The sequence below is a fragment of the Podarcis cretensis genome, assembly GCF_951804945.1.
Source record: "Podarcis cretensis genome assembly, chromosome: 12".
NCBI lineage: Eukaryota > Metazoa > Chordata > Lepidosauria > Squamata > Lacertidae > Podarcis > Podarcis cretensis.
In genome coordinates this window covers 59,906,151-59,922,853 of record NC_137181.1, presented here as the reverse complement: position 1 = coordinate 59,922,853, position 16,703 = coordinate 59,906,151, and the positions used below count along the sequence as shown (strand labels likewise).

At 43.0% G+C, this 16,703-nt stretch overlaps 1 protein-coding gene across 4 annotated transcripts in view; it reads right to left on the bottom strand.

Moving 5' to 3' along the window:
- Window positions 1-4,777: 4,777 nt before the first annotated feature.
- Window positions 4,778-16,703, bottom strand: part of BLVRA (biliverdin reductase A) — a 29,176-nt gene continuing 17,250 nt past the window's right edge. For all 4 annotated transcript variants that reach the window (XM_079947640.1, XM_079947638.1, XM_079947639.1 and 1 more), the window contains 3 exons: window positions 14,044-14,151; window positions 13,470-13,641; window positions 4,778-9,990 (listed from right to left, as the gene is read on the bottom strand). In XM_079947640.1, the coding sequence (XP_079803766.1) occupies window positions 9,717-9,990; window positions 13,470-13,641; window positions 14,044-14,151 (554 nt within the window). In that variant the 3' untranslated portion in view covers window positions 4,778-9,716. The remainder of the gene's footprint in view (window positions 9,991-13,469; window positions 13,642-14,043; window positions 14,152-16,703) is intronic.

The following is a 16,703-nucleotide window of genomic DNA, read 5'->3' as shown; positions in this document are numbered from 1 at the left end:
TCTTAACAGAAAGCTGAACATGCTCAATGTAACTGAAGCACAGACACTAGAAAGTCTAAATTGTCCTCCTGTGCATCTGGGTTTGGTGGAATGGTCAAATGCACAAGTTGTGGCTTACAGACATATGCAACAGTAGAACAGGTATGATCCATTCAACGAGTGAGAGTCAGCAACTTCCTAGCAGGCTGTTCCCTGGCTGTTTGGTAAGCATCTCTCTCTCTTCGTTTGCCTAAGGCCTGTGGCTATAAAAGCAAATGACAAAGTTGGTTTTTCCCTTCTCAGTTCTGCTTTTGTAAAAAGCAGCAACCGCAGTTTTAAGCCTAAAGGTGTTTTGTACTGTACTCAAGTCCCAGAATTGCCAAAAGCCACTGGACACTGTTTTTGGATCTGCAAGATCCAATTGGCTCTGCCTCAGTACCACCCTCAAAGATAGTCCTTTAGGCCCATGCTGGTGGCATAATTTTATATATACAGTGGTACCTCAGGTTACATACGCTTCAGGTTACATACACTTCAGATTACAGACTCCGCTAACCCAGAAATATTACCTCTGGGTAAGAACTTTGCTTCAGGATGAGAGCAGAAATCGCATGCCGGTGGCGCAGTGGCAGCAGAAGGCCCCTTTAGCTAAAGTGGTGCTTCAGGTTAAGAACAGTTTCAGGTTAAGAATGGACCTCCAGAACGAATTAAGTTCTTAACCTGAGGTACCACTGTATACAACATACACAACATTAAATGTTCAACTGGATGTGTGAGAGGTGAAAACCTCATATCTGTTTCTAAAACAGAACACACCACACAACTAGGAGATTGTATAAAAAAACCCCACTTCTTAAAATGAAGGAAGTTTGTTAGGAAGAAGAGAATAGTTAAAGTAGAGAACACAGCTGTTTTGAAGGCTTTTCCTGATGCAGTCTGAAAGATTTCCCTTAATTTATTATGGTGCACTGAAGTCTTTCTATCTATGCCTGCATTGACAATCTGGTTTGATTATTATTATACAAATTGTGACACAACTGTGACACAGCGTTGCAGTGTTTCTGTTCAAATTTCCAACCAGCCAGCATCTTCCTGGAATTTCCGATTCTGTTCCTCCTCCTCGTTAGTGTTCTTGTTTTCCTTGCAACAGACACCCAGGATTTAATGACCACTGAGCATGCTCAGTTCTCTTTGGACTGTTAGTCGTCCCCCCCCCCCCAAATTATTTTCTGTACTTCTGTAATCCTTGGGGGTGGGGGGTTCTCCTTCAGCATGCCAACAGTTCCCTTCTGTTCCACAGCAGCCACCTTTTGGCCACATTCCTATAAGCGTTCATCAGCTGAGTTCCATTAGAGCTCATGTTCTATTTTCTGTGTTTCATATTTAAAAGCATTCATTTTTAAAAATCCTGTTTCCTGACTGTTGGTAATGGAATGACTGTTTGGATGATAGCCAGAAAGCTGTGCCGAGTGTATAAATTACATTAAGATGAAAACTCCTGTTATGGAAAGCACGAGCTCTTACAGGAAAGAACTTGATGTGTGAATGCTAGATCAGCCTTTCTCTCAGCTTTGGAGTCCCAGATGTTGTTGCCCTACAACTCCCACCATCCCTAGCCAGCAGGACCATTGGTCAGGGATGATGGGAGTTGTAGTCCAACTACATCTGGAGACCCAAGGTTAGCCAAGTTGCTGCCATCTAGATGTTGCTGGTACCCCAACTCCCAGGATGGTGGTTGCTGGAAGCCAGTAGTAGCTCAAGGGGACTAGGTTGGCTACCCTAACTTTTTGAGCAGGGGGCCGGTCCACTGTCCCTCAGACCTTGTGGAGGGCTGGACTATATTTTGAAGGGGAGGGAAATGAATGAATTCCTATGCCCACAAATAACCCAGAGATGCATTTTAAATAAGGACACATTCTACTCATGTAAAAACACGCTGATTCCCGGATCGTCCGTGGGCCAGATTTAGAAGGCGATTGGGCCGGATCTGGCCCCTGGGCCTTAGTTTGCCTACCCATGTTCTAGATAGATGATCATCATAAACACACTAGACAGCTTTGTTGAAGTACTAGATGGGAGCAAGAATCAGTAACAAAACCACCCCTTCCACCTCCAAGATATACAAAGCCAACAAGAACAAATGGTCTCTTTGTCACCACTGCAAAAAGAGAAACTACAAGGAACCAGGCAGAGGGCCTTCTTGGTAGTGGCACCCACCCTGTGGAAAGCCCTCCCGTATGATGTCAAGGAAATAACAACTATCTGACTTTTAGAAGACATCTGAAGGCAGCCCGGTTTAGGGAAGTCTTTAATGTTTGATGCTTTATCACATTTATTTATTTATTTATTTATTTATTTATTTATTTTTCTGTTGGGAGCTGCCCAGAGTGGCTGGCGAAACCCAGCCAGGTGGGCGGGGTATATTTTATTTTATTTTATTTTATTTTATTTTATTTTATTTTATTTTATTTTATTTTATTTTATTTATTTATTTATTTATTATTATTATTATTATTATTATTATTATTATTATTACCACCCCTTTCCTTGCAAAAAGGACATCCCTGGTTGGAGACAATGGAAATGGAATACTGATCCGTGCTTGATATCCAGCCCTGAAACTCCTAATCCAACCAAGTCTGCCATGATCCAAAATAATTACAATCTGAGGTTTGAAGTCTGCCCAGTTGTTGAGAGCAGTTTTTACATGGAAAAACATAAATCACCACAGCTGACAACACATGGTCCCAGGAGGGACGCAAAAATCCAATTTGTATGGAAATTCACTGACCCAATATTCCCTAATGGGTAATCCTTCAGGTCAAAACTGATGGACTCTAGAAAGACACCAAAAGGAAAGAGCAATGCCATTTTCTCTGTGATAAATAATTCAGGGACAAGGGGGACGGGACGGCCTGACAGAGACCAATTAGATCAGATGATGAATCTAATTGGACCAGTTCTGCTGGTGGGAGGCCATCTTGAGAGGATTACCGTTTTTTAAAGCTGCAGCTTATTACAGTTTGTATCAAAGTAAACAGAACAACATTAGATATACAAATGTAAGTTAAAGCACATAAGAAGAATGAATTGTTGAGGAAAGTGAAGACGGGGGAATTGTCTCTTCAATTAGACTTAATGTGGGAATGTTAAGGATAGTAGGAAAGGATATATTGAATGAATACTATCCTTCCTTCACTCACGCTAGTGAGTGACGTAGCAGAGCAGATTCCCCTCAATATAGCTGGAAGCTAGTTGGCAGATTCGTTTGAATCTCTTAGTTAAGATTATTTCCTGGTGTCCCCTTTAATCCCTCTTAAAAGAAAGACACAAGAGTTTTTCTGAGTAAAGCAACAAAACGTTTACTCGCATTTCAGTTCACGATTTGATCCCTGAAAGGCAGGCTTTACTTGGTAGTTACATAAACAAACCGTGAGTTCATCTCATATGGAGACTGGACTCATGTGCTGCTGGCTAAGAGCCAGCAGACAACAAAATTACATTAAGACAACAAAAGGGCTGCAGGAGAGCAGCATGGCAGCAAAAGAACAGCAGCAAGACAGTATCGAGAAGACAGATGAACTGAGGACATGGCTTCGTGACATGGCTCTTTTGTGGAGTCAGCCAGGGCCATGCCCATCTCCCAGGTCACATGCAGGGGAGGGATGCTCCAGACCAGTGAAAGAGGAAGTTACATTGACTGGATGTTCCCCTGCCTGTGCCCATGGGAGGGAAATAAGACATGTTGCATTTGACTGCACCAATGGATTACATCCCACACTTAATGGACGGTATTCAGGAAACTTTATTCAGAACAGACTCATTAAAATTAACGAACATGACTGAATTAGGTCCATTAATTTCAGCAGGCTTATTCTGAGTAAAATTTAGTTGACTACCACCCGTGTGTATTATTTTCCTACTGTTTTAAGTCTAATTGAAGAGACAAGGGGAGGAACAGGAAGAATCCTATATATTAATTAAGGCATAGAGAATGGGATGGACTGAGGAACATTCCCTTCTAGGGGAGACAAGCCAGTGGCAAACAGGACAAAAGAAAAATTTTATGCTTGTAGGTAACCTACTTTTTATACATACTCATCTGTCCTGTCGAGCAAGAGGCACCAGAGTTTGTTTCCAAGCCCAATTCAAGATGCTGGTTTTGGCCTATAAAACAGCATACCGTATTTTTCACTCTATAAGACGCACTTTCCCCTCCTAAAAAGCGGAAATGTGTGTGCGTCTTACGTAGCGAATGCAGGCCGGGCAGCTATCGCTGAAGCCAGGAGAGCAAGAGACTTTGCTTTGCTGAAGAGGTGCTGCACAGAGAGGGAAAGCTGCGCAGTGCCCCTTCAGCGAAGCGGGGGGAGAAACGGAGCCCCTTCCCTTTCTCCTCCTGCTTTGCTGGAGAGGTGCTGCGCAGAGAGGGAGAGAGTATTTATTTTCTTGTTCTCCTCCTCTAAAACTGGGTGCGTCTTATGGTCGGGTACGTCTTATAGAGCGAAAAATATGGTAAATCTCGGGACCCTTATGAAACATGCAGATTCTCTCTAAACAGGATTAACACCTGTATTTTCAGAGTCAGACACAGGTACTTGGGAAAGGTACAGTACATACACCATGTTTACTATGGCACGGTACATAGGACTATGATTTAAGTCAGTGGGGTTCTCCGCTAAGCATAGAGGAAAATTGTCCCGCAATTTAGAGCATTAGCACTTTTAAAGCAAGACACACCAGAGGACCAGATTGCGGGGAGGAGAAATGAAGGAAGGGGGAAAAATGATGAAAGAGTAAATTGAGCTCAGATGTCTTTATTCAAGTCAAGGCAGCACATACAATAATCACCAGCATACTTTATAGCACAATGTATCAACAACATCATGTTTCTGAGGCATGCATCAAGGCATTTCAGTGCATCACATAAAGGGTTCCAAGGAAACAGGCATTTCTGAAAACAAAAAATTGAGGCGGCCACTAAAGGCATACAATGACCAACAATTTGCCTCCTTCAGTTCCATTCATATCAGCAATAAAATATAGTTAAACTGGACAAAGATAACTGCAGCAACAACATTCCACTTAACTCTTTTTTTTTAAGAATAATTTTTTATTAACCGACTAATCACATCAAATCAAACCAAATTACATAAATTCCAAATTACACAGCCGAATTTTTAATTTTTGTTGGGGGTACCCATATTTCAAGTTCCGAAGGGGATCCAATCAACTTCTTGCTTCTTACTGCTGTTTTAATGTCCACAAATCTAACCTTATCATGTTCACAGTACTATCCAGTCCTTTCTTATTGTTTTTCCACATCTCTTGTTGTTATTTTCATATATTTTTCCTTTCTCTTTGTGACCTCTGATAGTCTCCGCAAGCTGGTTAGAACAGTTTGTAATCCTGTGTGGATATTTTTTTTTTTATCCAGTAGCCATATCCAGACACTTTCCATATAACATCAGTTCCATACATCAAAACAGTCTTAGCGTCATTAATCTTCACCAATCTGCCTCCTTTCTCAAAACCTCTGAGGAGATTCACTAGGAATGCAGTCTAAAAACAAGTCCATTCTTCCTCCCGGCTATAAATCCTTTGGCAAGATGACGACTCCGAATTAATTGCTGCGCCATTCCCAAAAGCTCTTATTGCTTCTCGATCTCCATAAAGCATACTTTTGGTTAAAGTTTATCTCCACACAGACCTTAATCATCCTGCTTGGGTCAGTTCAACCAACGATTCTAATGAGGAGGGGTTCTTGTAAATCACATAGAAGGATAGTAAAAAAGGTTTCCCCCCCCATTCAGTCCCATTGTCAACATACCCAGCCTTTGGTGTATCTTCATCATAAAATATTCCTGTTTCTCCAGCCCGTCGTTTTCTTTCGCAGAGGTCACTTAAATTAGCAGACTTCACTCCCCTTCTTCACTTGAAATATGTGCATTTGCTTCTTTTGTAATTAATTATTCCAAATTGCTGCAGCTAGTGTGTGATCAGAGACAGCGTCCAGGAGAGCCGAGGTCTACACGGGGGCATTCTGCCTAGGGCCCTCACCCCCTTCTTTCGAATTAGGGGGTGATTTATGGGCACAGGAGGCAAGGGCAGTGTTCCCCATTTCCTTGGGGCAACAAGGGAGGCTGCCTACTCCCATAACAGCCTCTTAATTACCCCGTGTGGGTCAGAGAGATGGTATTGTAGGCCATCTTCCAATGCGCCCCCTAGTGGCCCCCCCTCATTCCACTTAACTCTTGTCTGGCTTTGCTTCCAATGCAATCCTATGTATGTCTACAGAAATAAGCCCTCCATAAATCAATGGGTTTTACTCCCAGATAAATGTGACTTACTTCTGAGTAAACATGCATATGATAGCATTGCTAAATGAGTAGCATTTAGGTGCCATCTCTGAAAATCACAGAATGTGAGTGATTTCTCTCTCTCTCTTTAAAAAAATCAGTTATATATACTGTGTCTTAAAAATTAAAATAAAAAGGCCCTTTGTTTGTAAAAACTGCAGTACTTTTTCAAAAAACAAGGGGCTGGATCCAGAGGGAGTTAACAGAACTTTCTTCCAAAAGAAATCAGTAAGAGTTAAGTCATTATGAACTTGTCCTGCTTATTTAAATGGCACTCATGTTGAGCTAACGAACAGTGTAAATCCTATACATGTTTTCTTTGAATCCTACTAAATTCAATAGTTACTCCCTGGTAACTGGGTATAGGATTTTCAGCCTTACTCTGGATCCAATTCAAATGCACTACACTTTCCCATGTAAGTAATACCAAATCTCCAAGGCAACAACTGACTTTCTTTACTTCCCTGGGAGGGGCAGGGGAATGGGAAAATATTTCTATATCGTGAAAATTCCCAGCTCCCTTTGATTCGGGCCAGTGGCTTTCATTTTATGTGAACCGCCCTGAGACAATCAGGTATAGGGCGGCATAGAAATTAAATAAACAATAACAATAATTTTGGCCCTATAAAGTTGACACTAAGTGGCAGTTTATAGAATTTTGGCCATTAAAAAAAGAATTGTCTGCTAGCATGAACAAAACACTGTAAGCTCAGCAGCATACAGGGAAAATTCTGTTATCTCCAAAACAGAGTTTCAAGATTACAGAATATGTTGCAGCCGAGATCTATGGTCCTCCTCAATTTTTCATGTCACTCGCTGTACACCTCTAGACCATTTCTATGAGTAAAGAGAGGAGCCAATGATAGTCCAGCAACAGAATTTGCAGTAAAAGTACTTTTAAGGGTCACATGTACAACCATTTAGGTAGGCTTTCCCTTAAGTTAGCAACAGCGGTGTCCTAACCACAAGGCAGCAGACTTGGGTGACAGACAGATCAAACCTGCAGGGTACAGTAAGGCTATTGCACAGTAGAGTTTCCCAGCAACTGTACCCCATAATAATCAATGGAGAGTGGATGCCATTGGGTTGGTTGGTTTTGCTTCAGGCAATATAACACTGGATTGGCCCTCATCAGAAGCAAAGCAATATGGCAGGGGCAGCGACAAACTAGCACCAAATCCATTCAGCAAAGCAGCTGAGAGGCAGTTTCGGTGTAGTACTCCCAAGTGCAAATAGTTTCGTTCTGCACATGCCAGTCTCTTTGCATGCCAGTCTTGCAATCAACCACCACAGGGACTTGACAGAAGCAAAACAACCAACCTTGCTCCCTTCACAAAGATGTGGTGCTGTTTTATTGATAAGTCAATAAATGCCACAGAACACCCACATGCAGCAACCTCCTCCCCCCCCCCCCCCCCAGTGCTGGCACATTTGCAAAAGCTAAGCAGGCTATAGTATGGTTTCATTTTGGATGGGGGACCTTATGTTTGGATTCATGGATTGCAGGGGTTTGGACTTGATGACTCTCAATTCTGCAATTCTATGATTCTATTGAGACACAGAACAGTATCTTGTTCACACAAATTTCCAACTTGTGACCACAAGCATTTCAAGCCCAATATTAGGAAGTTTTCTTCCATTTTTAAAATGAATATAAATTTAGGCTCCTATTTGTGAGACACCGTGTTTACAAGAACCTAGCATTAATTATAAATGGCTGAATTGATTGGAACTACGGAAAGGATCCTGAAATGCCATCTTATTTAGAGAGTCCCAAGTGAAATAGAACAATTTACTTTCCAAAAACCTTATTTTGACGATAGCACTTGAGTTGCTTTGCCGTTTCAAAATAGAGCACTGTGCTAAATGAAAGGCATAAGCCTCAGAAATTTCAGTATACAATCTTCTTTCAGTATACTTTTGAGTATGAACCTCTTTCTTGTACTTTCTATAGCTACTGTATATAATAAAAAATAATTTCAGGTCTACGTTATGCAAATCAATTTTTAGATCCAGGCGAGATTGCTCGCTATGCAATCACTGTGAATCTATCATTTCTAACACTTCAAATGGGTTTTGCATGTTCTTCTCAGACTCTCCCCCCCCCCCCCCGCATATATTCAAATTCAAACTGAATATTAGCAGAGTTTATTGTGCGTTTCTAGGGACAGGAAAATGACCAAGGGCCACTCCAAATACAAGATGTAGCAGAAGCATCGCGGGACTAACTTGACCCACTTTGTGTGGTGATTCTTACAAATATGCCTCTACATGGTGACAACTGGTATTTATATTAGAAGAACAGCTTGAGAACAAGCAGGTCACCTGCTATGATCACTACCACCACGTGGAGGCACTCTCCTCACAAAAATGGAGTAGACCCAGTTGCTTTATGGCAGGTTAAGACTGAATCAGTCTCAGAAAGAAGCTGGATCAAAGCATGAGGTCTGAAATCTCAAATTCCAATTCAGCATAAGGCAATTAAGTGTAAAACCCAGTTGGAGAGCAGATTTTTAACTCCAGCCATGTTAAAACTGAGCCATAAGTTCACGGAAGTAGTTCTGCAGCTCATATACCTATCTGTTAGCTAGCTAATATGGGTGAGAACTAAACATGATACAGGAAATAGCAGCCACATAGAAAGTTCTCTTGCTTCCAGTAACGCAGAGCAAGATTTTTGAGGATCTTTTCCTCAGCCCTCCCAGCAACAGCCCAAAGAGACAGGTGGGCTGAAGACACAACACAAATTAAGTCCAACTAAACATTGTGTAGATTGGGGCAGGAAAACGCAACATAGGGCTGTCATTTTCTGTATCTGTAGTTCTGTTGTCAGAAGGTGCTTTCAGAGAAGAGACCCATGCCAGTGGTGGGCAAGGCCAAAGGTAAAGTAGAGGAAGCAGATAAATGTATTTTACCTCTGAACAGCAGGCAACACATGTGCATACGCCTCTTGTCTTCCACCCAAGCAAAGCAAGAAGTATTACCAGACTTCAAGAGCACATTCTACCCAGGCAAAAGCACTCATGGAGGGCACAAAACCAGGCCAGTCAGGGGGGTGGTCTGGGGTGAAGGAATATGGCCAGGGAGAAGGGATGTCCTGGGAAAGGAAAATAAGGTCTGAAGGGCTGGAAGGCTACATTTTGCCAACTCCTTCACTAAGGCAAGCCAAAAGTGGTACACTATTCACTTTTGCCAGGTTAAATCAAACCTGTAAAGGACATGGGAAACCTGGACTGGCCCAAAATTGTTAGAAAAGTCTTACTGGTCACAATGGAGTGTCTGGCAAGTTAGAAGGGAATGGAAGAAAGAAGCATTTCCGGAGGAGGAGCAGCAGCAGCAGCAGCAGTTCTAAGCAGCCCAGCCCCCGAATCCCAAGCAGTTTCAAGAGTAGATGTTCGCTGGCCGCTCACAGAGCCTTTGAATCTCTTCGGCCAAGTCGAGACACAGCAGAATCCGCCTCTTCTCGGCCAGCACTTCCTCTTGGGAGGCCTGGCCCAAAAGCTTTTTGGCAAAGAGGATCAGGTCTTGCATGAAGATGCCAACTTGTGAGCGGGGGGCCTCGGGAAGACTCTCCAAGCACCCGCTTGTGAAGCAGAAGTTGATGGCCTTGTCCCGCTTCATTCCTGGTGCCCTTTCTTCAATCCAAGTCAGGGGCCTGGTTAAAGGAAAAGGAAGGGAAACCAAGTCAACCATCTAAGAGGCTGGCTGCAAATGAAGACCTCATAATAAGCCAAAAGTGTGTCGTGGAGCTCAGAAAGTGCCCTCCAATATTAAGCACTATTTTCTAGCACAGCGCTTCCCAACCTGCAAGTGGCCCTGAAGGCTCTGCAAGTGGGTCACAGGTTTTCTGTAAGTAAACCCAAAATAATTATTGCTTGTAATAGTATGAGAAATACATTTTGCTTTGCTGGCATTTTATAATGCTATGGCGACACTTGTAATAAAACATCAGAAATGCTCAAATCTTAGTTTAACACTTGGGGAACGCTCTCCGGTGGCAAAGGCCGCAAAGTGCTCATATAGGGAGGAGTTGTTGTTTTAATTGTTTTTATATACTAAAAATGCAGTAAAATGGCTACATAAAGTTCAAGCAGGTTTTTTAATAAGCGACTCTCATCTTCCTCATTAATAACATTTTAGAGATAACAAAAGCTAAGAACAAATTCACAAAAAGCTTGTGTTAAGACTCAGGCTGCATTTCTGACCCCATTTTTCCCACTCAAGGTACCCAGAAGGACATCAAGAGTAGTTCTGCCTAACTCACAGCCAATTCAGGGATGTGTCAGAAATGCTCTATTTCTCTCTTCCAGCAAAGACTTACTGAGTCTGTCCACATCCAGCCCACACTTAAAACCAACTCGGACATAAATGAGTGGGCCAAACATTCAGCTAGTGCAAATCCACCCATGTCAATGGAACTGCATCACTGGGAAACCTGGCCCAGGAAGGAACAGACCTGGAACACTATGCAGAGCAGCCAGTGGCTTGCACAGATGTCTTTGGCTTTGAAAAGACAACACAGGGGATTTCCCCATCCTAAGCAAGCTGGCTGCAGGTGGTTCTGTACATGCAGCAAATTATGAAGACATACATTGAAAAATAACTTGCAGCTTATTAAAGCATATAGAGTAAATGGCAAACTGAACTGGAGAAGTATGCATGCACACAGAACAAATTTACTTGGTCTATAAGGTGCTACTGGACAATTTTTTATTATTATTTGAACACTTGCTGCCACTTCTTAGCACCACCTGCTGGTGTTCTTTATCTTTTGTGAAAAGTTACCAAATTACTGCATTTTACTGAAGGCTGCAGCTTTCCAATTCAATCCATGAAATTAACCCCTACCTCTCCCCTCTGCTTTTCTGACCCTTCTTGTCCCCTTTGGGTTAATGGGTCACAATGTTGCAACATCAACAGAAGACAAACCTGGCATAATTGCCCTGCCAGATTCTCAAGCCCAGATCTAACAAGCCTTGGCTCTCTAGTCAATGTTCCCCAGTCTTCTTGCTTTATCACTTGCCAGCAGTTCACAGCTGCCTCCTGTCTCTTGTCATACGTCTAATTTTAACAGCAGCCTTCCTAATCCTCAACCTGAGAAGTTTCATTCCCCAAATGAGAGAAGCTTGATTGTAACTCATTTCTGCGCTGCTATACCTAGGGCTGTCATATTTCTAGAAGTAAAATTCAGGACACAAAAGTTGTTGAGCATTTTTTAGTAAATGAAATTCAAAGTTGTTGAACTTTTTTTAGGTAATCAACCTCAAAATCCTGGACATTTTTCCAGAATTCCCCCCAGACGTTTTGTTCACTGGTTAAATCCTAGACATCTGAGGCCAGGCTCCACAGGCTAGTTGCCACTCCTAATAGTGATCTCAGGTAGCAAGTGGCAACAGGATTGTAGGCCAAATGGGGCCACTAAGAGGAAGGTATTAGCATGCTTAGGGAAATCTCATGTCTTGCAAAACTAAAAGAGAACAAACATTAAACACACACAAACATGTCCACTGAAAAATGAATGTGCTCAAGAGCCAAACAATATTATTGACTGTCAGCTGGAAAAGAAAAACAAGGAAATGTGTGGACCTGAAATGTTTTGTATGAAATGAAATGGCTGGCAGGAATCCTGAGCAAGAGCACTCCTACAAGGAGGTGAGGATAAACTGCAATGTTTTGTTGCAGGTTCCACTCTTCTATAACAGATGACAGAACAAGTAACAAGATTTAATACTGACGGCTCTGTGTAAACAGCTGTCCAAATACTCATTGAAACCAAACCCTCAGCAGTGGCAGCTTTTCAACCAGTCAGCATAGTTGCTAACTCTGTTTTGCTGCCACAAATATTGATGGAAGACCTGGACTCTCCTTGCATCATCTGTTTGGTCATTTGCAGAAAACAAGTGTGCAGGCACTCCTTGTTACATCTTCTGAGGGAGAATGCCTTTCGTCGCTTCCCCTTTGTTTTTCTTTCGGACAGAATGGGGGGGTGGGGGGTGGCGCTGGGCTGCTTACAGCCCTGGCCCAGGACATGCAGGTAGAAAAGGGACTCCAAGTCTAGCACTATTCAGAGTAATCCTCAGCACAGCCAGCTAATATACATCCGGGAGGTGGCAGAGGAGATAGCATTATCTTCAAGTGGACCGGAATCAGTCGTGCTCTTTTTCAGAAGTTAAACACTGTCTGCTCAGTTACAAACTCCATCTATGCTATTTGATAAAGGGCTTACTTTTTGGGGAGCCATGCTGCTGCTTAGCCACGGGCAGTTTAAGTGACCTTTTTGGAGAGAGACCTTGGCTCCAGCTCCATGGGAGATTTTTGCCAGTGGAGCTGGGATATGATGCTAGCCAACATAGTTAGACTGTTATGCAACACTACTATTCCCAGTAGATTAATCTTAGACGAATGACTACACCAAAGACAAAAGCTACTGGGATACACATGGCAGAGGTGCGCACAACATGTGATAAGGTGGAACAAAGGTGGATGACAGCGCAGGTAACAAACCAGGCCACATACTACCTAGAAAGGTAGGAAGACAATGACAAATTTGACTTGTAGGAGCAATTACAATAATTGGTTCCAGTTCTGAAAATATCAATTTCATCCAGGATATCAAAGCAAAACCATTTCATGATTCCCAGCAAATGTGTGTCCAATCGTGGTCATGCCCTATGTCACAGATGCAGAGGAAATAATTTATTGGGACTAGGGCAGTATTATAGATTGAAAGTGTAAACTGTTTATTGTGTTCATTTCAATATTATGGTTTTGTTTTGTTGTACACTACCTTGAGCATATGCGAAGGTGGTTTGTAAATTAAACAGATATTGGTCTGGTTTGCACATTGCACAAAGCCAAATTATGCCGTAGCATATACCCAAGCATATGAGGTCCTAGAGAGATGCTCACAGCTAATTAGCTCCTGCCTCGTCCTTTTCTTAGTGCAAAATTTAGATTGCTTGAGCAGAGACTCGATGGGGTTGGACTCGATGGCCTTTGTGGTCTCTTCCAACTCTATGATTCTATGAGATTATTTTGGTTGAGGGATGTTGGTGCCACATGTGACCCTAGTAAGCCAGCAGGAGAAATATTATTGTGATTCATCAACATTTTCTAGAATTCAATTATACCAACCTATTTTTTGCAGTCTGAAACTGTGCAGTCATTCTGGAGTAATTTCTCTCTTTCTGCTCCTCCCTTGTGGCAGAGACAACAGTGAGGTCCCCAAAAAGATCAACTAGCCAAGTCAGGCGAGCAATCCCACTAAAAGCTGGGAACCCTGAGCGCTCTTCATCCAATGCACCACCTTTAGAAACGAGAAAGAGGACTTTGAACACATGGCTGGAAAAAGAACTATTCTACCTATGGGTGGACTCGCTATACTATCAAATAGACAGAATAATTTCAAAGACCAGGTCTGTTTGTACAACAGACAGTAGAATGGACTGCGCCAGTCCAAACTGCAGCTGGGGGCTGGACAGAACCACATTTTTAAAGCTCTCTTACAATAAATAATACTTGTAAATAGAAAAACCAGTGCAGTCAGCAAAGAGGTAGGCCTAGAATCTTTGGTTAAACTGGCTAAGAATCTAGGCCTGGTCCACGTTTATTCCTTCCAGAAATGGGTGGGTTGATGACGTCTGAAGCACCGGCTGCTGCAAAGCAGGTCAGACTGCATTAAATTATAAGACAGTCTCCAACAACTGACCTGTGAAGTGCAAGGTTCCCTTCACAAGCTCCTTCCCTGCCACCTCTCTCTTCAGCTGCTTGTACTCCTCAGTCAGGAGTTCAATATGTTCCACGTGGAGGATTTTGCCTGCCATGGAGACAAATGCAGATTTAATGATCAACAATTGGGTTCAAATGCACGGTTGTCAGTGCCCAGTCTTCTACAAGAGTGTGAGAGAAGCTATGCGCCTTGAGCACCTTCTTGCCACATAGATTTAGATTTAGATTTAGATTTAGATAAATTTATTGTCATTGGCCGTATATACACAGTATACACAACAACGAAAATCAAACACCCAAGACCGGATTCACATACACATTTGCACGTATCTCCAACACTCTCATCCTATTCAGACATAATCTATTAAAACATACATAATCCAGAATATAACACAACCTATTAGAAGCATAGCATAACCTAAAACCTATCTCATTCCTTACTCATTCCTTACTCCATAGCTAGTAAAGTCATAAAATCTCCCCTTGAGTAATTTAGCTGGGAACCCTACACCAAGGAAGTAGCTATGCATTCCATTTCTTGGCTGCACTATTTGTTTGTTTGTTTGTTTGTTTGTACATACATACATACATACATACATATCCTGCCCTTTTCCCTAACAGGACTTAAGGCATCCTACGGATAAAAATAAAAATGGCTAAAAACATAGAAAAAAAACAATTAAGCAACTATTTCGCCCATCAGGTAAAAAGGTGGGGTATATATACATGAGAATGAAATTACCTTCCCTGAAGGTACAGAGCAGGCCTGGGCACCTTGTGACACTCTGTGCCAAACAGCCTATCAGCCATTTACTGTACCCCACCAGGTGCTGCAAAATGTCCCTGTTTTTTGAACACAATTTAGATGGTTGGTGGGTCAGACGTTGTGCAGACTTGCTCCAAAATACAATCTGTATTACTACACCTGCTTTTTCACTTTTTTAAAGAGTGGGATCTTATTTGCACTGATATTAGTGTGTGTGAAAGACTGCTACTCTTAAACAGCTCTATTTCTTCTTTACATCTTCAGGTGAGGCAGTATACGTGCTGGACCACTGTCTTGCATGAGAGTCAATAAGCTGAAGCTCAATCTAGATAAGACGGAGGCCCTAGATCAGATGGCTGGGGCACACTCCCTCTGAAGAAGGGGTCACACAGCTTGAGGGTACTTCTGGATCCTTTGCTGTCCCTTGAGGCTCAGTGGCACTGAGTGTTTTCCATCAGCTTCGGCTGGTGGCCCAACTGTACCCCTCTCTGGACAGGGAAAGCCTAACTACTGTTGTCTATGCACTGGTAACCTCTAGGTGAGACTACTGTGACATTATACATGGGGCTGCCTCTGAAGAAGAATTGGAAACCTTAGCTGGTGCAGAATCTGGCGGCCAGGTTGCTCACCGGGGAAAGACAGTTTGAGCATTTATCACCAATCCTGGCCTGACTGCACTGGCTGCCAATCACTTTCTGGGCCCAATTCAAAGTACTGGCTTTGACCTATAAAGCCTTAAATGGCTCAGGACCACAACAGCTCAAGGATGCCTCTCCCCATATAAACCACCCCGAACCCTGAGGCTCTTCTTTGCATGCCTCCTTCATGAAGGGTCTGGAGGTTGGCAACATGAGAATGGGCCTTTTCTGCAGTGGCTCCCATTTGTGGAATGCTATCCCTAAGGAGATATCCCCAAGGGGACGTGGGTGGCGCTGTGGTGCCGATCAGAAGGTTGGTGGTTCGAATCCCCGCAACGTGGTGAGCTCCCGTTGCTCGGTCCCTGCTCCTGCCAACCTGGCAGTTCAAAAGCACATCAAAGTGCAAGTAGATAAATAGGTACCGCTCCGGCGGGAAGGTAAATGGCGTTTCTGTGCGCTGCTCTGGTTCGCCAGAAGCAGCTTAGTCATACTGGCCACATGACACGGAAGCTGTCTGCTGATATGAGCGCTGCAACCTGAGTCATCCGCGACTGGACTTAACGGTCAGGGGTCTTTACCTTTATCCCCAAGGAGGCTTGCCTGGCACTTTCTCTATAACCAGGCCTTTGGATGATTAAACAATCTAATCTATAGCCTTTAAAATGTGTTTGTGGTTTGTTCTCGTTTTTTCATTATTGTTATGTACCATATTTTTCGCTCTATAACATGCACCTGACCATAACACGCACGTAGTTTTAGAGGAGGAAAACAAGAAAAAAATATTCTAAACGAAACAGTGGATGTATGATTTTTGTGGTTCATGCTGTGGCCACAGACATGTGATCTGACAGTGAGTTTGGGGTAGCCCAATGCAAAAATCATGTGGATCCATGCTTTGTAACCACGTTTTTGTGCCATTGCGGCCCCATGAAACAGTGGGTGGGTGTGTTTTTTGGTGCAGGCTGTAGCCATGGACATGCCATGTGATCTGATGGTGAATTTGGGGTGACCCAGTGCAAAAATCCTGAGGATCCATGTGGATCCGTGCTTTGTAACCACGTTTTAAGTGGGGAGGGAAGGAAAAGCACTCAAGGGACAGGGAGCACGCCTGGGGTGTGTGGAGAAGGATGCTGCTAATAATGCAGGAGAGGCTCCTCTCCTCTCCGGCTTTGCTCCTTTAAAACAAGCAGGCTCTGCTTCTCTCCCTCCTCCCCGGCAAGGAAACCACGATAGTAA